Below are 21,982 nucleotides of genomic sequence, written 5' to 3'. Positions count from 1 at the left end.
GTTTTCCTCCTTCATAGCAACTTCTTTACAGGCCAGGGGAAGTGTGATCTGCAGTGCCTCCTCAAACCCACAGTTGCCTTTTGCAGACCCTCCAAGTGAAATATGATTGGCCGGGGGGGGGGAGAAGGTCATCTCGCCTAGGGCGCAAAACACCCTAGCACCGGCCCTGCCCACTGCGCTGTGCGCGTGTCCCCCTGGTGCCCCGGCAGACGCCGACGTCGGCGCTGCATGCCAACTCCAGCGACGGTACCACCTGTCATCCACTTCTGTTCTCTCCCCCCCCCCAAAAAAAGCTCAGCAGAATTGGGGCGCCCACCCAAAAAAGCAAAGCAACCCCTGTGCGACCCCCCCAAAAAAGCTCCAAAACCTTGGTCGGCAGCTCCCCAAAAAAAGCTCAACAAGCTTGGGCACCCCGTGATAAACAAGTGGGTCCTGGTCTACAGTTTGGGCACTCGGTCTCCAAAAGGTTCGCCACCACTGATATAGTCAATATAGGCACAGAGTTAAATTTTTTAACATTTTCTAATGGTGGTGTGCCTCGTGATTTTTTTCATGAAACAAGTGTGCCTTTGCCCAAAAAAGGTTGAAAAACACTGAATTAGTTAATTAATAATAGATGGGCGGCAGGCAGGGAAGGCTGGGGCTGACCGCTGTCTCCAGCTTGCAGGACCCGGCCAGGGCAACGGGATGGTCCAGCCCTGGGCAGCTCAGGGAGCAGTTTTCCTCCTTCATAGCAACTTCTTTACAGGCCAGGGGAAGTGTGATCTGCAGTGCCTCCTCAAACCCACAGTTGCCTTTTGCAGACCCTCCAAGTGAAATATGATTGGCCGGGGGGGGGGAGAAGGTCATCTCGCCTAGGGCGCAAAACACCCTAGCACCGGCCCTGCCCACTGCGCTGTGCGCGTGTCCCCCTGGTGCCCCGGCAGACGACGACGGCGGCGCTGCATGCCAACTCCAGCGAAGGTACCACCTGTCATCCACTTCTGTTCTCTCCCCCCCCCCAAAAAAAGCTCAGCAGAATTGGGGCGCCCACCCAAAAAAGCAAAGCAACCCCTGTGCGACCCCCCCAAAAAAGCTCCAAAACCTTGGTCGGCAGCTCCCCAAAAAAAGCTCAACAAGCTTGGGCACCCCGTGATAAACAAGTGGGTCCTGGTCTACAGTTTGGGCACTCGGTCTCCAAAAGGTTCGCCACCACTGATATAGTCAATATAGGCACAGAGTTAAATTTTTTAACATTTTCTAATGGTGGTGTGCCTCGTGATTTTTTTCATGAAACAAGTGTGCCTTTGCCCAAAAAAGGTTGAAAAACACTGGTTTAGAGGGACCAATTTGCAACCAGATTCCTTTCTTTAAGCAGTGGAATTTTTAGTGCATTTGTGTGGCATTTAGAGCGCTGTAAAATATAAATGCGGGGAGGGCTGTTGGGCTTGGCTGTCTTAATTAATGTGGGCATTTTATGCACCATAAATTAAAATAGAAGAACGGGAGAGGAGCTGGAGCCAGATGCCTTGGCTGTTTCGCCCTGGCTGCCTCGACCACTTCATTCTCCTCTGCCTTCTGTTTTGTGGCAACAGGAGGAAAAAATACGTCAATATGAGTAGCTGAGGAAGGCAGAAGAGGCTTCTTGTTTCACTAGTCTGGAGTGGGGTGCAACGCGAAGGCTCAGGTTGCCTCTGTTATTTCCCTGGTCTGACCAGTCAAACCACATTCTGGTAGGTACCAAAAGGAGCTAGACATTTCAGACCTGGCTTAGCAGAAAGTGCCACCCCAGGGTACCCATGACCCACGCAATTCTTCCACGGTGCTCCCCATCTCAACTCCGTCAAGTTCTGCTTAGGTGGTGAAGGCAGTATTTTTTAAAGGGAAATACGGTCCCTGAGGCCCTGCTGGATTGGAGAGAAAGCAGGTCGCTTCTGTCAGTGCCAAGCCAAAGCTGAAAGCAAGCGATACTAAATCCGGGGGGGGGGGGAGGATTTCCAGCCTGAATTCCCCAGGTGAGCAGCCAAAACTGGAAGGTGGAACCAATGCTCAAACTATGGGGTGGGGGTGGGGGTGGAGGTAGGGGAGCCTTTCTTAAATCCACAAGCCCCAACCCCCATCTCCCTCTAATTTTAGCCACATCATGGGCCTTGCATCTTTTAAACAAAACAATAGTGAAGCACACAAACCCACCATAACTCAGGCACTGCTAGATCCAAAAAATGCAGCAAATAGAAGATTTTTCACTGCCAAACAGGCAATGTTCCCTAATTCAGTGTTTTTCAACCTTTTTTGGGCAAAGGCACACTTGTTTCATGAAAAAAATCACGAGGCACACCACCATTAGAAAATGTTAAAAAATTTAACTCTGTGCCTATATTGACTATATCAGTGGTGGCGAACCTTTTGGAGACCGAGTGCCCAAACTGTAGACCAGGACCCACTTGTTTATCACGGGGTGCCCAAGCTTGTTGAGCTTTTTTTGGGGAGCTGCCGACCAAGGTTTTGGAGCTTTTTTGGGGGGGTCGCACAGGGGTTGCTTTGCTTTTTTGGGTGGGCGCCCCAATTCTGCTGAGCTTTTTTTGGGGGGGGGGAGAGAACAGAAGTGGATGACAGGTGGTACCTTCGCTGGAGTTGGCATGCAGCGCCGACGTCGTCGTCTGCCGGGGCACCAGGGGGACACGCGCACAGCGCAGTGGGCAGGGCCGGTGCTAGGGTGTTTTGCGCCCTAGGCGAGATGACCTTCTCCCCCCCCCCGGCCAATCATATTTCACTTGGAGGGTCTGCAAAAGGCAACTGTGGGTTTGAGGAGGCACTGCAGATCACACTTCCCCTGGCCTGTAAAGAAGTTGCTATGAAGGAGGAAAACTGCTCCCTGAGCTGCCCAGGGCTGGACCATCCCGTTGCCCTGGCCGGGTCCTGCAAGCTGGAGACAGCGGTCAGCCCCAGCCTTCCCTGCCTGCCGCCCATCTATTATTAATTAACTAATTAATTAATCCACCCTAAGCACAGGAACACTACGTGGGAATGCAGGCCAGCTGGCTTAAAAACCAGGCCTCGATTTCCCGCCCCACCTTTAATAACAACAATATTTATACGGATACCTGCTTAAAGACAAGACTTGTGCCACATGTTGTCCTCACGCCCCTGAACTGTTCTTATTTGGAGCGGGGAGTTTGCAAGCTGCCCGGAGAGTGGCAGGCGGGCGGCGGGGACCCTGGAAAGGAAGCAGCCTCCGCCCGCGCCTCGCCTGGGCCAACCTGGCCGGGGCTGCGTGGCGCCGGCCAGTTAAAAGGGAAGCGGCCCTGCTCTGCCGCCGCCGCCCCGCTCCCAAGGCGACAAAGACACCAAAGCGCGGCTCGCTTCGCAGGCGAGGGCCGCAGGGGCCGAGCGAGGGAGGCCGGCGGGGCCCTTGAGAAGCAGCGCCGCCGACGGCTCCCTCCGCGGCGGCGCCTTTTGTGCCAGCCTCGCCCATTCAGCCGGGGCGCTTGGGTGTGTGACGGCAGCGCCTGACGCATTGTCCTCGCCCCATTATTAATTGCCCTCAGGCGGGCAGAGGGGAGCAGCCGAGGGGGCTCCGGACTAAGGGGAGGCCAAGCGGGCGGGCGGGCGAGCGAGGACGGCTGCTCTTTGTCAGCTCACGGGCCTCTCCTCTCCCGGAGCCGCGCTAGCTTGAGGCGACCCCAGCCGGCGAGCCCCGCTTCCTTGCCCGTCGCGGCGCCTCAGCGGACTCCCAGCCAGAAGTGGAAGGGGGCAGAAGGCAGGAGAAGGGAATGCCGCCCGGAGCCGGCTGCCCTCGCCTTCCATCCCGCGCGGGGGCCCCACACCGGCCCTGGGGGTTGAAGAAGCGAGCGCTGTTGTGCCCAGTCGGAGACGACTGCTGACGCGGCGGATTGAGGGGCAGATCAATCGCCGAACACAATCTCCGCCGACTAGCAAAAAAAAAAAAAAAAAAAGTTCAGGGCTTCGGCAGTGGACGCAAGCCTGGGGAGAAAGCGGCAACAGCGGCGCGGGTGGGCCGATGGTGCGCGTGCCAGCAGTGAGGGCTCTGTGTGCCAAATCTGGCACGCGTGCCATAGGTTCGCCACCACTGGACTATATATGAAGTAATTTTTCAATTTTTCCCACGGCACACCAGGCAACATCTCGCGGCACACTAGTGTGCCGCGGAACAGTGGTTGAAAAACACTGCCCTAATTAAGGCTACCAACTGAGCAGGTCCTGAGAGTGGAAGCCGGCATGGAGACCCTTGTCGTTTGCAATGGGTCCACAAAGGTTGTCCAGCCAACTACAGTGTGCAGTTTCTAAATGCTTATGAAGGGAAGGGGGGGGGATAGCTCTGTCCAGCGGGCAGCTTGCCTGTACACAAAAGAACCACCTCTACATGTTGCTAGGCACATAAAGCCTTGGCACGGTGGTGTCCATAACCCACATTTGCATAACATTTGTATATGCTAATTATATTTATATAGATTCAAATTTAGGCCCACCTTCAAAAGAGAAAAAGCAAACTCTGGCTTTCGCCATCAGAGCTTATTTTTGTTGTTGTTGTTCAGTCGTTCAGTCGTGTCCGACTCTTCGTGACCCCATGGACCAGAGCACGCCAGGCACGCCTATCCTCCACTGCCTCTCGCAGTTTGGCCAAACTCATGTTAGTAGCTTCGAGAACACTGTCCAACCATCTCGTCCTCTGTCGTCCCCTTCTCCTTGTGCCCTTCATCTTTCCCAACATCAGGGTCTTTTCCAGGGAGTCTTCCCTTCTCATGAGGTGGCCAAAGTACCCTTCCCTTCTCATGAGGTGGCCAAAGAGCTTATTTTATGGGGTGCCAACAGGATTTTCTGGGCTCTGTGCGTTATATGTAGACTGAGTCCCCCACATCACCTTACCATACATTGGCACATAAGACTTGTCCCACAAACATGATTCTCTTCCCTCTCTCATGCACAGTTTTTCCTCCTCCCCTGTGAAGCTTTTGTACATCCCTACAGGTATTCTGCCACATCAGTACCATGCACACATGATATCTGGCAAGCATAGATCACACAAACCACAGCATCACGCATGTTGAAGTGCTGTGTGTGTGTGTGTGTGTGTGTGTGTGTGTGTGTATGCAGTGGTACCTCGGGTTAAGAACTTAATTTGTTCCAGAGCTCCGTTCTTAACCTGAAACTGTTCTTAAGCTGAGGTACCACTTTAACTAATGGGGCCTCCCGCTGCTGCTGCACAATTTCTGTTCTCATCCTGAAGTAAAGTTCTTAACCCGAGGTACTATTTCTGGGTTAGCGGAGTCTGTAACCTGAAGCGTCTGTAACCTGAGGTACCACTGTGTGTGTGTGTGCAGGTATACCACTAATTCATACAGAAAACGTTGAAGTGCTGTACAGCAAGTATAAAATCACAGTAAGCATATAAAAATATAAACACAGAAACGCCATAAATATTTGGCCAGTCCTAAGCCAGTCCTGTACGAAGGTGAGTCTGCCAGCACCTGTGAACCTTTTCAAGGATGACAACAGCCATCTTTACCAAGCCTTTGTGTCTACCTGCAGTAAAACTTTACAATGGCTCTTTTATTCATGAAACAGGTAGTGTGTCATAGGACAAAAGAAGCTGGAAACCTGGGATTGTAAACAGTGGCTAATCTCCCTCTAAACAAACAGCCCAACCTAGAAGGATAGGGAAATGGGACTAGGTGGGGCACAGCTAGCTATGTTCCTGGCTTGCTCTGCGCTGGTTCACCCTCATTACCGTTACCACATGCAAAGAGATATTTTAAAAGGGGGAAAGATAAACTATTGGATTCATTAGTTCTCTAGCAGGGTTCCCCAAATTTGGGTCTCCAGCTGTTGTTGCACTACAAAGCCCATCATCCGCTAGTAGGACTAGTAGTCAGGGATGATGGGAACTGTACAGGGCCGGATTTAGGTTTGATGAGGCCCTAAGCTACTGAAGGTAATGGGGCCCTTTATATGTCCAGCTGTCCTTTGTCAACAACTAATTACAGCTGTTTTTTTGTGTTGACTATATGCTATATGGTAATTTATGGACCTACCAGTAATAGGTATCTATTTGCCATTTGCACATGTTGCCATGCAACCCATCCATGTAGAATGTAGGCACCCTATATATAGAAAGGAGCAAACCAGTGGTATTTTAGGGAGCAGGCTAGCAGGCAGGGCCCATGACTTACATCATAGGAACCTACACAATACAAAACACTGTTTCTGTATGTGGGTTTTATTTTATTTGTTTTTTATCTTATATTTTGGAAATGTACATCCAGGTTGTTTTTACTTTAATTTTTTTGGGGGCCCCAAGAGAGTGGGGCCCTCAGCAATAACTTGTTTAGCTTATATGTAAATCCAGCACTGGAACTGTAGTCCAAAAATAGCTGGAGACCCAAGTTTGGGAAACCCTGGTTTGACTTTCCGACAGGTAAGTGGGTATAAGACTGCAATCCTAACTTTATCTGTACTCAAAAGGACATCCTGTTGAATTTAATGGGGCTTACTCTCAAGTAAATAGAGTTAGGATTAAGGGTGGAATGCAGATCCTTCTGTAATCTAGAAACCAAGCTATTTGTTTTATTCTTACACAGAAAGCAGTCCAATAAATATTTGCAGAGCCTCATAACCTTTGTACCTCAGACACAATAGAACGCAGGCACAAAAAAAGTTTTCTGGACTGATTGCAAAATTAACTTCAGAATTCAGGCAACCCCTACAGTAACATTGTGAGGTGCCAGGATAGATGATTGCCAGATTCCTAGGAGTTAGGTACAATCTATATATGAGGGATTGTACTGCGGGAGGCAGTGGAGGATAGGGGTGCCTGGCGTGCTCTGGTCCATGGGGTCACGAAGAGTCGGACACGACTGAACAACTGAACAACAACAACAATATGAGGGATGCAGGTGGCGCTGTGGGTTAAACCACAGAGCCTAGGGCTTGCTGATCAGAAGGTCGGTGGTTCAAATCCCCGCAACAGGGTGAGCTCCCATTGTTCAGTCCCTGCTCCTGCCCACCTAGCAGTTCAAAAGCATGTTTCTTGTTATAATAATTTCTTGTTATAATAATTCCTAAATATCTATGTGTGACAGTCTGATGCCTGTGAATTCTGTGAATGTTTTTTGGTTCTTGGGTGATACATTGAAGCATAAAGCTGCAGATTGTGAGAAACTTAACTTGCAGGCCTACAAAACTGTTAAGCTCTCACAGTATTTCTGCTGCTGTGTTTAGCAGGTCAGGTGTCACAATAATTAAATCAGCAGCAAATAGTCCGATTGTATAGTTTTGGTTCCCAACCTGGATTCCTTTGATGTCTGGATTCCTTTGATGTCTGAAGAAGCTACATGATTTGTACTGAGGCATATAGCTAATGGTTGAAAAGCTAGGATGAACAAAAAGGGAGGGTGTACCCCAATACTGTACACATTTCCCTTGGAGTAAGCACCCACATAATGAATTCAGGTGGGATTACTTCTGAGTAGGCCTGTATAGGATTCTACTGTTAGATGGTGTCTGGTGGAAAAGATATCAGGTTGCAGCAAAGCAGGCTGGGACAATGGGCCACTCTCCTTTCAAAAATGAAAAAGCCAGCAACTATTGAAATCCAAGGGAGAGAGCCTATTATTTCTTTGTCCAAGAAAGCCTTGCTGCAACCTGATATCCTTTTATACTGGGCACAATCTAATGCCTCTTTCTTCCAAATTTAAGGCTGTTACATACAGATTTCAGACCATCCTTCCCATCGTACTCAGAAAATGTCCTTCTCTCTCCTAATCTCCTTTTAAAAATTATTATTTGTTAAATCCAGCTTGGAGGAGTTTTGATTTGCTCAAAGGCTGGCACAGTGCCTTGTCGTTTATTTTCCTTTTCCTTTTTTGTCCTAGTAAAAGTATTGTTTTACTATTGCTGCATGGAATTTTCTAAATGCCCGGCATTGCTACTTGTGATTTTCTGTTTTGTATCAATTTATTGGATTTTTACACCACTCTACTCCTTGTACATTTCTCCCCTTCCGATTCCTCGATGAATACGATGGCCTTGTTCATTGTGGATACCTTTGGAAGGGCTTTGTGGCTGCCAGAGTCCTATCCTGCTCCACAGAATTGCCAGTTCTTCAGCCAGTCTTGATTCCGTTCCCTGGAACAGCAGCTTCAGCTGCAGACAGTCACATGTGTTTGTCTGCTTATCCCCATGGCATTAAAAGAAAAGCCACCTGCTGGTTCTAAACATCCATGTTTGTGTGTGTGTCTCAGTGTGTGTATATGTGTGTGTGTGTGTGTGTGTGCGCACACACACACACGAAAATGCATTCACATGAATTAATAAGAAAGAGATACCATTTAACTAAAAGGGGCAGAATTTAAATCATTACAACATGCAAATTTCCCCCCACTCAGTTCCCATATCCTTGCATCTCAATGCAGTATTTAAAATATTTTCCTTTGCCGTTTCCTTTATGAGGTCCAGAGGGACGCGGGGTGGCGCTGTGGGCTAAACCACAGAGCCTAGGGCTTGTCGATCAGAAGGTCGGCGGTTCGAATCCCCGCGACGGGGTGAGCTCCCGTTGCTCGGTCCCAGCTCCTGCCCACCTAGCAGTTCAAAAGCACGTCAAAGTGCAAGTAGATAAATAGGTACCGCTCCAGTGGGAAGGTAAACGGCGTTTCTGTGCGCTGCTCTGGTTTGCCAGAAGCGGCTTAGTCATGCTGGCCACATGACCCGGAAGCTGTACGCCGGCTCCCTCGGCCAATAAAGTGAGATGAGCGCCGCAACCCCAGAGTCGCCAGTGACTGGACCTAATGGTCAGGGGTCCCTTTACCTTTTATGAGGACCATACTACTCTTTGGATTATCTACATACATAAGAAAGGACGTTCCTCTTTGTCTCCACCAGCCCCTCTGCAGGTAACATTAGATAGTAAATGTCACTGGGTGTCTTTGAGTCGCAGCTATGTTACAATTAACACCTCAATCCTCCGTGAAATTAAATTTTCTCCCATTTTCCAAAAAAGGAAATAGTTACGGTCAGTGTACGTATTAAGTTTCAGAAGTCAGCACAAGAGATGCAGTAACAGACTATAGCAGGCAGAAAAGAGCCTTTGGCAATTTGTAATGCTGAGGTAGGGGAGCATTACAGATCCCCCCACCTGTAGTTGTGGCAGCTCAAGCTGTGAGAACAGGCATTTTACAAGCACAAAAGAGTGTCCTTCTTTCATCTGTGAAATATCAGGAGGGGTATGTATGCCCCCCCACACCTAAAGATTGGATCGCCAAGTTCCATGCCTGGAGAGGAAACATACAAGAACAGACAGAAGTTGTTGCAGTCTGAAGGGGCCTTTTTGTCATGCCCCCCACTCCATGGAGTTGCAAAGAGCAGATTGCACTACAATGTTACTTTCCCTTGTCCCAGATTTGCAGCAAAGGGGAGGTATGGCTCTGCTTCTAGTAACTTCCCCGTCTTTCTGGCCTTGACTGGCAAGCATGTGAATTGGATGGGGAATGAGAACCACAGCTGCACCCTGTGCTGGGAGGGGGCGGGGCGTTTTGTAGGAACCTGGCGCACTCAGGGATATTCTTCTCTGACTTTTCGGCAAATATAATCAGTCTTGAGACCCTTAGCGTGTGGGGAAACAAAGGGATATACAGTAGGCAGGACTCACTTGCCCAGTTGCTTAGCAGGAGCAGCACTCTACACATTGCCTTTGGGCAAATATCTGTTTCCAAAACCTCGATTGTTAAGGTAGCACAGATGAAAGGGGTGAGGTAAATAGGGGTGTCCTAAGGAAAAGCAGGACATTCTGAGATCAAAGCAGAAACTGGGAGTGTTTCTGTAAATCTGGGATTGTCCCTGGAAAATAGGGGCACTTGGGGGGTCTGATACCGGCATAACTTGTAAACTGCCCTGTGATCTTCAGATAGTGTGTGGTGTATAAATTTAATAAATGCTAACAATAATATTAGATAACTTCCACCAACACGTCTTTCCCTTAGCTGACACAAGTGGATAGGCTGGGATAAGTTATTTACACGGACTTAAGGCCAGATCAGTGGGGTGTGGGTAGGTACATTACATCTTAATTTCTCCCAGCCAATGTATTGGGGGGGGGGGCTAGGATTGCACCCTAAATTAGTGATTTGCATAAAGGAAGATTCCTGCATGTATGAAGGTATTTCAGTGCACTGGCATGTACTACAATAGGGCTGATTTCTCTGTATGTCTACTGGGTGGAGTCTGAATATTATGGAGGCAGCTCTCCCTGTGCTGTTGCTGGCACGATATTTCTCTGGCATTCTTGCCACTGTGCGGACGGTAATGGAAATACAGGTCTTGGGCATGGTAGAATGGATCTGAAAGCATCTATAATAAAGTCAGCAGGCAAGAGTGTACAATGGCAAAACAGGGGAATCCCAGGAGACTTACTCGTAACAGACACAGCTGACTTTGTGATGTAAACTCATAACAGCGGCGGGTTCGATATTGTATCCTGCTGTATGATTGGATGCCTGTGAGCCACTCAGCCAGGGTTGCCAGGTGTCCACTATTTGAGTGGACTGTCCACTTTTTTCACATTATGTTCACTATTTCCCCCCCACAAAATAGTGGACATTTTTTTATTCAAAAGCTTTATGATGAAATGGTATTTTAATACGTGTTAAAATGTTTGTAAGAAAATATATAATTTAATTTAATTTAACCCCCCCCTCGCTTGTCCACTATTTTCTGGAAGCAGACCTGGCAACCCTACATTCAGCAGTAAACATTTATTTATGTTGTTATCATTATAATTAATTTATAGTCATTACAGAACTCAGGGTTAGCAACACCAACACGCAGAATATAATCTAAATCAATACAGAAGCTACTACCACTACTCTTGCACAAGCTTTATTGATATAAACCTCAAAAATGTATTTTGCATAGTTAAGCTTTTGCCTCTATCCTCTGTATATTTTATTTTATTGCTATGGCTAGTGGCTGATGCAAATAAAGGTTCTTCTGGTATGGTATTGCACAAACTTACCTTTGGTGCAAATTTTGCCGTCTCCAAAATATAAATGCTAGAAACTTGGTGGAGGAAGCGGAAACTGGAAGAATGACAGTGTGTGACAGACTTCCATCCCCAACTGGAAATGTAAGGTACCCCTTTGCGGTGAGGTTTTTTTGACCTGTTTTCCTGTAGCTAACAGCAATGTCAACATCTGTAGACATTTAATATTAGTGGCTAAAACAAGGTCAACAACTTTCGGGTCTTCCTTAAAAAAAAACCTCAACAACTTTCGGGGTGTCCTGGTTTCTACTTTTTGAAATATGGCAACCCTAAAGGCACATTGGCATTAGAGGAAGTTTATGTGCATGCCATAAGAAGCCTCACGTGCTCTTTTTGCAGATGCCATCGCTATTTAAGGCACAAGAACGGATCTTATCCGCCTCTGAACCTGCAAAAAATTCGGTTCTCCGCCGGCAGCCGTGTGACAAATGCTGATTTTCCTCTTGCCGTGCACTTATTATTTTTTTAAACCCCGTTTGCTTAAAAGGAATGAACGAATGACGCTCTTTAAAGCAGCTTAATACAAAATCACTTTATTTAAAAAGCACCGGTGCCTAACCTTGGTACTACAATTCCCATGGTGCACCTCGGCGGCGTTTCCTATGCTGGGCGTCGCAACCCTGCACCTCGGCCACCGTCACGTGATTCGCGTGCCGTATCCTTGCCCCCCCCCTTTTTCTAAATCACGTGGGACGGTGAAAAGCAAGACCTTCCGGGGCAGCATGTTGCAAAGGATAGTGGTGAGGGGCAAGTGCACGTGGGTGGGGCTTGGAGGGTGGGTGCATCAGGGACTGTGGGTGCAGTAGTGAGGTGGGGGGGGGCGGTGGAAGGGGCAGCCCCCCCCCACCCCGAGAGCCACCCCTCCCTTGCATAGATTTCTCCTGCCTCAATTGCCTCCCGGAGCTCCCACCCTCCCGTCTCCTCAAAGGCGAGCAGCCGCACCAGGATGCGCGGGGAATGCGAAGAGCCAAGGAAGCGATCCGAGCCTTGCACCCGCGGGCGGAGCGCCTCCTTTTTCACAGTTACTCTCCAGCCTCCTCCGCAACCTCAGAGGCGGAATATGAAGGCGGTGGTGGCAGCCCCTTCCTCGCCCTTTTGCCCCCCTCTCCCATAGTCGAAGGCCCCTTTAAACTGGAAGTACCATTTTAAGCTGCTGCGGGAGACAGATGCTGAATAGACTTATTCTCCCTTTTCAGTCCCATTCACTTTTAATTCGTATGCACGAGGCGGTTTTACAAGCTGAAGCGGCAGCAAAATATACACCACCACACATAACAACCCATGCATTTTGTCCAATCCCGTTTACCAGCCCATCTGAGCCAGGGATCCTCGCCGTCTCTTGTTGCTACAACCTCTGTAAAAGGATGTAGCAAGTGCGGGAAAGCAATTTTTATTTTCTCTCTCCTGAATGTCCCGCTCCTCAGTTTCATTGTTGTCACCCTGAATTCTAGAGGTTTTGTGGAGGTGGGGGTGGGCCTGGGTCAAAGAATGTCCATTTTATTTGGAGCATTCATTCATGCTTCTATAAACCTGTATTATGTTGGTTTTCGGAGCCAGGAAGACTCAAATGCTTGTTGTTGTTTAGTCGTGTTCGACTCTTCGTGACCCCATGGACCAGAGCACCCCTATCCTCCACTGCCTCCTGCAGTTTGGTCAGACTCATGTTGGTAGCTTCGAGAACAATGTCCAGCCATCTCATCCTCTGTCATCCCCTTCTCCTTGTGCCCTCCATCTTTCCCAACATCAGGGTCTTTTCCAGGGAGTCTTCTCTTCTCATGAGGTGGCCAAAGTATTGGACCCTCAACTTCAGCACCTGTCCTTCGGTGAGCACTCAGGCCTGATTTCCTTAAGAATGGATAGGTTTGATCTTGCAGTCCATGGGACTTTCAAGAGTCTCCTCCAGCACCATAATTCAAAAGCATCAATTCTTCGGCGATCAGCCTTCTTTATGGTCCAGCTCTCACTTCCATACATTACTACTGGGAAAACCATAGCTTTAACTATACGGACCTTTGTCAGCAAGGTGATGTCTCTGCTTTTTAAGATGCTGTCTAGGTTTGTCATTACTCAAATGCTTAGCATCTCCTTATAAGTACCCCCGCAGGATGAGTGCCTGGTCTGTCTCTCTCCAAAGGCCTACATGTGCTCTTCTCTCTGCTTTGTGGTGCTGCAGGGCAGTGGGAGGAGAAGGGTCAAGCCACATACTGGCCAACTGCTTAAAGCAAGCCACTTACAGTGTTTATTGGGGGTGGCAAATACTTTTGGGGTGTGCAACCTTAGAGGCGTCCCTTGCAGAAGAAGAAGGAGGTGGGTGGGAATGGCAGCTCTTAGGCCCTATGCAGGTTGTACACGGAGGTGATGGTTTCATCAGTGTGGTGTAGTGGTTAAGAGTGGCAGACTCGTAATCTGGGGAACCGGGTTCATGTCTCCGCTCTTCCACATGCAGTTGCTGGGTGACCTTGGGCTAGTCACACTTCTTTGAAGACTCTCAGCCCCACTCACCTCACAGAGTGTTTGTTGTGGGGGAGGAAGGGAAAGGAGAATGTTAGCCGCTTTGAGACTCCTTCGGGTAGTGAAAAGCGGGATATCAAATCCAAACTCTTCTTCTTCATCATCCTGGTACTGTGACAGTGCTGTGGGCCCTGTAGCACAGAGTGGGAGGGGAGACAACATTTATTTGAGAACTTAGCAGCTAAGAGGATGAGGTTTTAAGAAGCTATGTATGTTTAGCCTGGATAAGAGGAGACAGGAGATATGGAAGCCATTTTCAGATATCTCAAGGGCTGTCATGTGGAGCAAGCTTGTTTTCTCCTGCTCTGGAGGGTAGGACCAATGGCTTCAAGTTACAAGAAAGGAGATTCTGACTCAACATTAGGAATAGCTTTCTGACAGGCAGAGCTGTTTTGACAGTGGAACGGACTCCCTCAGAAGGTGTGGTGGGCTCTCCTTCCTTGTAGGTTTTTAAGCAGAGGCTGGATGGCCATCTGTCATGGATGCTTGAGCTGAGATTCTTTGCATTGCAGGGGGTTGGAGTAGAGCAGGCTTCCTCAAACTCGGCCCTCCAGATGTTTTTGGCCTACAACTCCCATGATCCCTAGCTAGCAGGACCAGTGGTCAGGGATGATGGGAATTGTAGCCTCAAAACATCTGGAGGGCCACGTTTGAGGAAGCCTAGACTAGGGGCCCCTTCCAACTCTCTGCTTCTTTGATTCTAACCTTCTAACCACCAAACGCAAAGTCTTGTCTTCGAAGACAAACTCATGGGGATATTGCTAGCCTGCCATGTATGTGCGACAGCTGGTTGCGCTGTGTGTGAAGTGTTTCAAATGCACAAAAAAGACTGATGGGTAAGTGTTGCTGTTCTCTCATGAAAGTAGAATGCCACACCTTTCCTTGGCTTTCTTGGACCTGGCATCCCTGCTGAGTCCTGCCTCTACACCAGGGGTCCCCAAACTAAGCCCCGGGGGCAGGATGCAGCCCAATCTCCTTCTAAATCCGGCCCGTGGATGGTTCGGGAATCAGCATGTTTTTACATGAGTAGAATATGTCCTCTTATTTAAAATGCATATCTGGGTTATTTGTGGGGCATAGGAATCCGTTCTTTTTCTTCTTCTTCTTCAAAATATAGTGCGGCCCACCACATGGTCTGAGGGACAGTGAACCAGCCCACGGCTGAAAAAAATTGCTGACCCCTGCTCTACACTCACAGATGCTAAAAGCAGCTTAGTCTCCTCCCTTTCCCTCTGAGCATGAGGGCACAGTGGTGAAAATGGCAGTGAATTTGAAAGGGTGTTAATGAAAATGCTGCACCTTGAACGGAGGATTACAGACAGGGTTATTGACAGGGGTGAGCGTCTGTCTGTTTGGTAACCGGCCTTCTCTCTGCCTGCAGCGCCCCTTGCGGCTGGGATGCCACGCCCTCTCTGTGGCTCGGAGCCTCCACCAGTCTCCCCGGAGTCACATCCCTCTCATTCCCATTGTAGTGGAGCAAACGGTAAGCCCAGGGGAGAGGAGGGAGGTACTCTTCTCTATCAGCGTATTTTTGGGAAAGGGAGCAGACTAGGAATTGCAAAGTCTGAAATCGCTTATAACAGGTGGTTGTGGCGGTGACTGGCAGTTAGCGTCAAGCTCACAGCAGTAATTTGTTAAGGGTTGGAAAAACTGCAGAGATCTAACTACAAGCAGACAGATTACATTTAATAGTATGCAATTGCATTTGAAGACTCTTAAGAAAATTTAAGAATATGGACAGGGCTTTGTATATTGTGCTAGTCTTTTTGCAATTGGAGGAGGTTTCCTTCTGACTGGACAGATTATTGCTTGTACATCTTTTATTAGATCTCCCTAAGGGTGGATGCTTTTTAAATTTTAATTCTTTTTGGTAGTGACAGCCAAAGTGTCAGGGATGGAGTTTGTGGAGACCAGAATCATGGTGCAGCCATGGTTTAATTCCCCTAATTTATTTATGACTCTGCCTTCTGTCGATGCACGCCTTGTTCCAGTGCCCTTCAAAATGGCTTAACTTTGTTCTGCTCTTAGAACATGCTAAAGAAAGCTTCCAGCAAGCTGTTTCCTTCGTATGAGACTGGAGGTCCTTCCCTCTGAAATAAGCTGGGACTTTCCTCCACCACCACCACCACTGAATCCCAGGCCTTGAGGGTACTTGTGCTGATCTTCTCTCTGTTTCAGGGCCGTGGCGAGCGAGCTTATGACATCTACTCCCGCCTTCTGAGAGAGCGCATTGTCTGTGTCATGGGCCCAGTAAGTACACAAACTCCTTCTGCAGCGAGGCAAATGGGTCCTCTGGCACAGTGTGTCCATTTGTTACAACAACAACAACAACAATTTATTATTTCCCCCCACCCACCTGGCTGGGTTTCCCCAGCCACTCTGGGCGGCTTCCAATAAAAGATTAAAAATATATTAAAACACCAGTCATTATAAACTCCCCTAAACAGCGCTGCCTTCAGATGTCTTCTAAACGTCAGATAGTTGTTTATTTCTTTGACATCTGATGGGAGGGCATTCCACAGGGCAGGCGCCACTACCGAGAAGGCCCTCTGCCCAGGTCACTTCTTGCAGGGAGGAAACCGCCAGAAGGCCCTCAGCACTGGACCTCAGTGTCCGGGTTGGATGATGGGGGTGGAGACGCTCCTTCAGCTATACTGGGCTGAGGCCGTTTAGGGCTTTAAAGGTCAGCACCAACAGAATTGTGCTTGTAAACATACTGGGATCCAATGTAGGTCTTTCAAGACTGGTGTTATGTGGTCTTGGCGGCTGCTCCCAGTCACCAATCTACCTTACTCCACCCAGAATGTGACTATGAACTCCTGGGGAACGCTGGGCATAATTCAGCTAAATTGTTGGGTAGTGGAGCATGGTCTGCTAGCACAACAGGACTTCCTCTCCTTGCACGCTTCCACGCATCTTTTAAATCTGCACTGGAGGGTTAGGAGAACCCCCATAATATGTTTAGTGGGGGTGTGCAGGGGGGGGCGAGTCCCACTGCATGAATGGACCTCATTTCCTGAGTGCCTACCCCACTGACCTACACAGGATTCCACTCTCTGAGCTTTTGAAAAAATATTTTTGAAGAGCTCTGAAGATTGTGGATAGATGGTTAAATGTGCTTATAATGGGAAGAATTCAAGTGTACGTCATTCATTCCGTCAGTACAAGATTTTCAGCTTATCAAACGGAACCTCCTGTCCTCTATTCTGCACACTGTTCTGGCAGGTTCTTTTAGATAATTAATTTCAAAGGGTTCCTCTAATTAAGTTCCTTGTGTTATATTAACATGCACCCTTTCGTCACTCTGGGCTGGTGGGATTCTCATTCCTGAATTCTGGATGGCCGCTTCTCAGACAACAACAGTTCTGGGGTGTTGGACTTGCTAATAATAATAATAATAATAATAATAATAATAATAATAAATACTTTATACCCTGCCCATCTGGATGGGTTTCCCCAGCCATTCTGGGCGGCTCCCAACAGAATATTAAAAACACGATAAAACATCAAACATTAAAAACTTCCCTAAACAGGGCTGCATTCAGATGTCTTCTAAAAGTCAGATAGTTGTTATTTCCTTGACATCTGATGGGAGGGCGTTCCACAGGGCGGGCGCCACTACCGAGAAGGCCCTCTGCCTGGTTCCCTGTGACCTCACTTCTCGCAGTGAGGTAACCTCCAAAAGAACCTGAGAGAAGGCTGAATGATGGGGGTGGAGAAGCTCCTTCAGTTATACTTGACTTCAGGTATATACAGTGGTACCCCGCAAGACGAATGCCTCGCTAGACGAAAAACTCGCAAAACGAAAGGGTTTTGCGAGTTTTTAGTTGACTCGCAAGACGAATTCGTCTATGCCTGTTTTTCGCAAGACGAATTCGTCTGGCGAGGTACCACTGTAAGCTGGCTTACCTTTTCGCTCTGGTCGGGAGGGGTGATGTCCGCGTCCGCCATTTTGGATCGACTGTGCATGCGCAGTCGATCCAAAATGGCAGAGGCGGACAACATCCCTCCCGACCGCAGCGAAAAGGTAAGCTCCGCTGCCGGTCGGGAGGGGGCCGTGGGATCGTGCCCAATGTCGGGCATCATCCCACGGCCCTCTCCCTCCTTCCCGGAGCCCCGCCGCTGCGTTTTAAGACTGCAACGATTGTTGCAGTCTTAAAACTCGGCGGCGCGGAGCTCCGGTGCCGGTCGGGAGGGGGCCGTGGGATCGTGCCCAATGTCGGGCATCATCCCACGGCCCTCTCCCTCCTTCCCGGAGCCCCGCCGCTGCGTTTTAAGACTGCAACGATCGTTGCAGTCTTAAAACTCGGCGGCGCGGAGCTCCGGTGCCGGTCGGGAGGGGGCCGTGGGATCGTGCCCGATGTCGGGCATGATGCCACGGCCCCCTCCCTCCCTCCCGGAGCCCCGCCGCTGCGTTTTAAGACTGCAACGATCGCTGCAGTCTTAAAACTCGGCGGCGCGGAGCTCCGGTGCCGGTCGGGAGGGGGCCGTGGCATCATGCCCGATGTCGGGCATCATCCCACGGCCCTCTCCCTCCCTCCCGGAGCCGCGGAGCTGCGTTTTAAGACTGCAGCGATCGCTGCAGTCTTAAAACACAGCACCGCGGAGCTCCGGTGCCGGTCGGGAGGGGGCCGTGGCATCATGCCCGATGTCGGGCATGATGCCGCGGCCCCCTCCCTCCCTCCCGGAGCCGCGGAGCTGCGTTTTAAGACTGCAGCGATCGCTGCAGTCTTAAAACACAGCACCGCGGAGCTCCGGTGCCGGTCGGGAGGGGGCCGTGGCATCATGCCCGATGTCGGACATGATGCCGCGGCCCCCTCCCTCCCGGAGCCGCGGAGCTGCGTTTTAAGACTGCAGCGATCGCTGCAGTCTTAAAACACAGCACCGCGGAGCTCCGGTGCCGGTCGGGAGGGGGCCGTGGCATCATGCCCGATGTCGGGCATGATGCCGCGGCCCCCTCCCTCCCTCCCGGAGCCGCGGAGCTGCGTTTTAAGACTGCAGCGATTGCTGCAGTCTTAAAACACAGCACCGCGGAGCTCCGGTGCCGGTCGGGAGGGGGCCGTGGGATCGTGCCCGATGTCGGGCATCATCCCACGGCCCTCTCCCTCCCTCCCGGAGCCGCGGAGCTGCGTTTTAAGACTGCAGCGATCGCTGCAGTCTTAAAACACAGCACCGCGGAGCTCCGGTGCCGGTCGGGAGGGGGCCGTGGCATCATGCCCGATGTCGGGCATCATCCCACGGCCCCCTCCCTCCCTCCCGGAGCCGCGGAGCTGCGTTTTAAGACTGAAGCGAGCGAACAGCAGCGCTGCTGTTCGCTCACTGCAGTCTTAAAACGCGGCTTGGCTTGGCTCCGGTGCCGGTCGGGAGGGGCCCCCGGACTTTTTTTCCCATAGGAACGCATTAATTAAATTTTAATGCGTTCCTATGGGAAAAGGTGCCTCGCAAGACGAAATTTCCGCAAGACGAAGAGTCTTGCGGAACGAATTAATTTCGTCTTGCGAGGCACCACTGTATTGACTTGAGCAGGACGTGGGCTTCCTGCAGCAAGGAGTTCCCCTGCTTCTCATCCACTGCCTTGCATTCCCCGCCTACAGATTGATGACAACGTTGCGAGCTTGGTTATTGCACAGCTCCTTTTCCTGCAGTCGGAAAGCAACAAGAAGCCCATCCACATGTACATCAACAGCCCAGGTGAGAGGCAGCGAAAAGCACAGAGTGACACCAGAGCAGCTTCCCTACAGAATCTCCTCTCTCTTACCTTATCTTTAATGTCACTTGGGTGTTTAAAAAAAGAAATGGCTTAAGAAGGCATGCTGTGTCTAAATTTGGGGACCGCTAGTGACTTCTCGGTTCCCTCCGTAGGTGGTGCGGTAACATCTGGACTGGCTATCTACGACACCATGCAGTATATCCTGAACCCCATTTGCACATGGTGCGTGGGGCAGGCAGCCAGCATGGGCTCCCTGCTATTGGCTGCGGGCTCACCAGGCATGCGCCACTCTCTGCCCAACTCCCGCGTAATGATCCACCAACCGTCAGGTGGGGCACGGGTAAGTCTAACCCTACTGCTTTCTCTTGCAGGGGCCACACCACCTTCTCTAGCCAGCACCCTATCTTGATGCTTCCCTGGGCAAATTTCTCCCCGGGAAGTGGGACATGGGGTGCAGATCTCATATCCATCCTCTGCCTAGGGGACGTGAGTGGCGCTGTGGTCTAAACCACTGAGCCTCTTGGGCTTGCTGATCAGATGGTTGGCGGTTTGGATCCCCCTAATGGGGTGAGCTGTCATTGCTCTGTCCCAGCTTCTGCCAACCTAGCAGTTTGAAAGCATGCCAGTGTAAGTAGATAAATAGGTACCACTGCGGTGGGAAGGTAAACAGCGTTTTCGTGAGCTCTGGTTTCTGTCACGGTGTCCAGTTGCGCCAGAAGCAGTTTAGTCATGCTGGCCACATGACCCGGAAAACTGTCTGTGGACAAACGCCGGCTCCCTCAGCCTGAAAGCGAGATGAGCGCCTTTGACTGAACTTAACCATCCAGGGGTCTTTTACCTTTACCTTTACCTTTCCCTGTCCTCCGCATTCCCCAGTGCTCGCTGGTGAGTGAATGACCTCAGCAGATGACAGGCTATAATTTCCCACTGACTCTCTGACTTCTGACTTCCAGGGTCAGGCTACAGACATTGCCATCCAGGCCGAGGAGATCCTCAAACTGAAGAAGCAGATCAATGCCCTCTATGCCAAGCACACCAAGCAATCCCTGGATGTGATTGGTAAGAAGCATTGGAGCCAGAAGGTGGGACAGGGAGACAAAACCTTGTGTGCCAGGGGAGATACCTAGTATTCGGACAAGGGAGAGGGAAGCCACATGCTTGTTCCAACCTCCAGTTTGGATCTGTTCCTTCCTTTGACACCACTGTGGTGAGATAAAGCTTTCTGTCCCAGTGCAGGCTCTGAAGGCACCTGAAACCAAGCAAGTCTGAGTCTCATCAGTGTCTGGGTGGGTGCAGTGGCGTATAAACCAGAGAAGGGGAACCTGTGACCCTTCAGAGATATCGGCCCCAGCCAGTGTGATCATATGAGCTGTGGTCCAACAACATCCGTAGGCCTGCAGATTCCCTTTGATGAAAAGGCAAATAAAACAAGAATTCCTTCTCTAATAACACAATTTCCTTTTTAAAATATATATTTTTTTAAATTAAGATTTACCCATGACAGCTAAATTACAACTACAGAAGATGCGAATTGAATTACTCTTAAAAGAATTACTCTGGGATCTTTTTCTCTCTCCTCCCAGTCTTTCACCCTGGGACACTGACATTTCTCTCTCTCTCACCCTGGTCAGCCTTGAGAGGTTCTGTCAGATGATTAGTTGGGCCGGGGTGGGGTCAGGGCTGGACTTGTGCTGTTAGATTTATTGGTATTTTCTGGCATTTGTAAATGATTTTAGCTCTGGAATTGAACCCTAATTTAAACGGTACCGATGTTGCGTTTGTGCATTGATCCTATTATTATGTGAACAAATAATCCTGGAAGACTACCGGTAAGTAAGGGTTGATGGGGTCCTTGCAGTGTCTAGCCATGGATGCTTCAGGTGCAGAATGGCAGTGGAGAGGGAAGTTGGGATGGAGCAGGGAGACTCTGAAGGCCTCCTGAACTCAGTAGGACTTTCTCCCTGGTATGTGGTGCTTTTCCACGTTTTATGTAATAAGCCTTTCCGTGTCCTTAACCCTCACAGAAGCTGCCATGGAGAGAGATCGTTACATGAGCCCAGTCGAAGCCCAGGAATTTGGCATCTTGGACAAGGTGCTTGTTCATCCTCCGCACGATGGGGAAGATGAGCCAGAGCTGGTTCAGAAAGAGGCGGCTCCTGCCCCTGCTCCCACCTCTTCCTCAGCTGAACCCTGAAGGATCAACAACTTCCTCGGATATTTGTCGCGTCAGGAATTATTTCTGCAGCGCCAGCACTCTGAAGTGAGGACGGTGTTACCTCCCCAGGCTGGTTGGTTGGAGTCCTTGGAATTGTTTGGGGGATGTCTCCCCTTAGCGAGCCTTCTCTTAGCGGAGGGTCCCACAAGTAGCTGGCCAGCTGTGTTTACAGGAGCTGGTCTCTTTGCCATTTTCTCCTCAGCTGATCCAGTTTCCTTCACGCTCCTCCAGTTGCACCATTGTATAAGAGAGTGATGTTTTTAAATTAAACTTTGACCTCTGTGATGTGGACGTTCTTTCTTCCCTTGGTTTTCTAACTGAAACGGTAGTGGCAGCAATCTTGAGGTTCCCTCAACTTATGGGTCTGCTGTTTATATCAGTTACAAGTCCCATAGTACACAGCATAGGCCTGTGGGAGAGAATTTTGCTGGCTGTTGCAGAATTGTGGCATGGCCAGTTTGCCAAAACATTATCTCTGCCAGGTAACCAAGAAGAGTGTGTTTCCAGCACCTTC

The 21,982-nt window shown here is 49.8% G+C and overlaps 1 protein-coding gene across 1 annotated transcript; it reads left to right on the top strand.

Moving 5' to 3' along the window:
* The first annotated feature begins 11,718 nt into the window (after positions 1-11,718).
* Positions 11,719-21,753, top strand: CLPP (caseinolytic mitochondrial matrix peptidase proteolytic subunit). The gene is made up of 7 exons (XM_033173554.1): positions 11,719-11,772; positions 14,925-15,026; positions 15,722-15,793; positions 19,138-19,234; positions 19,406-19,593; positions 20,207-20,312; positions 21,278-21,753. The coding sequence occupies exons 1-7, from the start codon at positions 11,755-11,757 to the stop codon at positions 21,445-21,447; spliced, it is 753 nt and encodes a 250-aa protein (XP_033029445.1). The 5' UTR covers positions 11,719-11,754; the 3' UTR covers positions 21,448-21,753.
* The last annotated feature ends 229 nt before the right edge of the window (positions 21,754-21,982 follow it).

Source organism: Lacerta agilis, chromosome 16, assembly GCF_009819535.1.
Source record: "Lacerta agilis isolate rLacAgi1 chromosome 16, rLacAgi1.pri, whole genome shotgun sequence".
Classification (NCBI taxonomy): domain Eukaryota; kingdom Metazoa; phylum Chordata; class Lepidosauria; order Squamata; family Lacertidae; genus Lacerta; species Lacerta agilis.
The sequence above is the reverse complement of the archived record's forward strand: the minus strand, read 5'-3'. Positions and strand labels throughout refer to the sequence as shown.

Coding starts and splice junctions, on each gene's coding strand:
- CLPP (XM_033173554.1), top strand. Junction 15,794..19,137: donor TTGTCTGTGTCATGGGCCCA/GTAAGTACACAA, acceptor CCCCGCCTACAG/ATTGATGACAACGTTGCGAG. Junction 19,594..20,206: donor AACCGTCAGGTGGGGCACGG/GTAAGTCTAACC, acceptor TCTGACTTCCAG/GGTCAGGCTACAGACATTGC.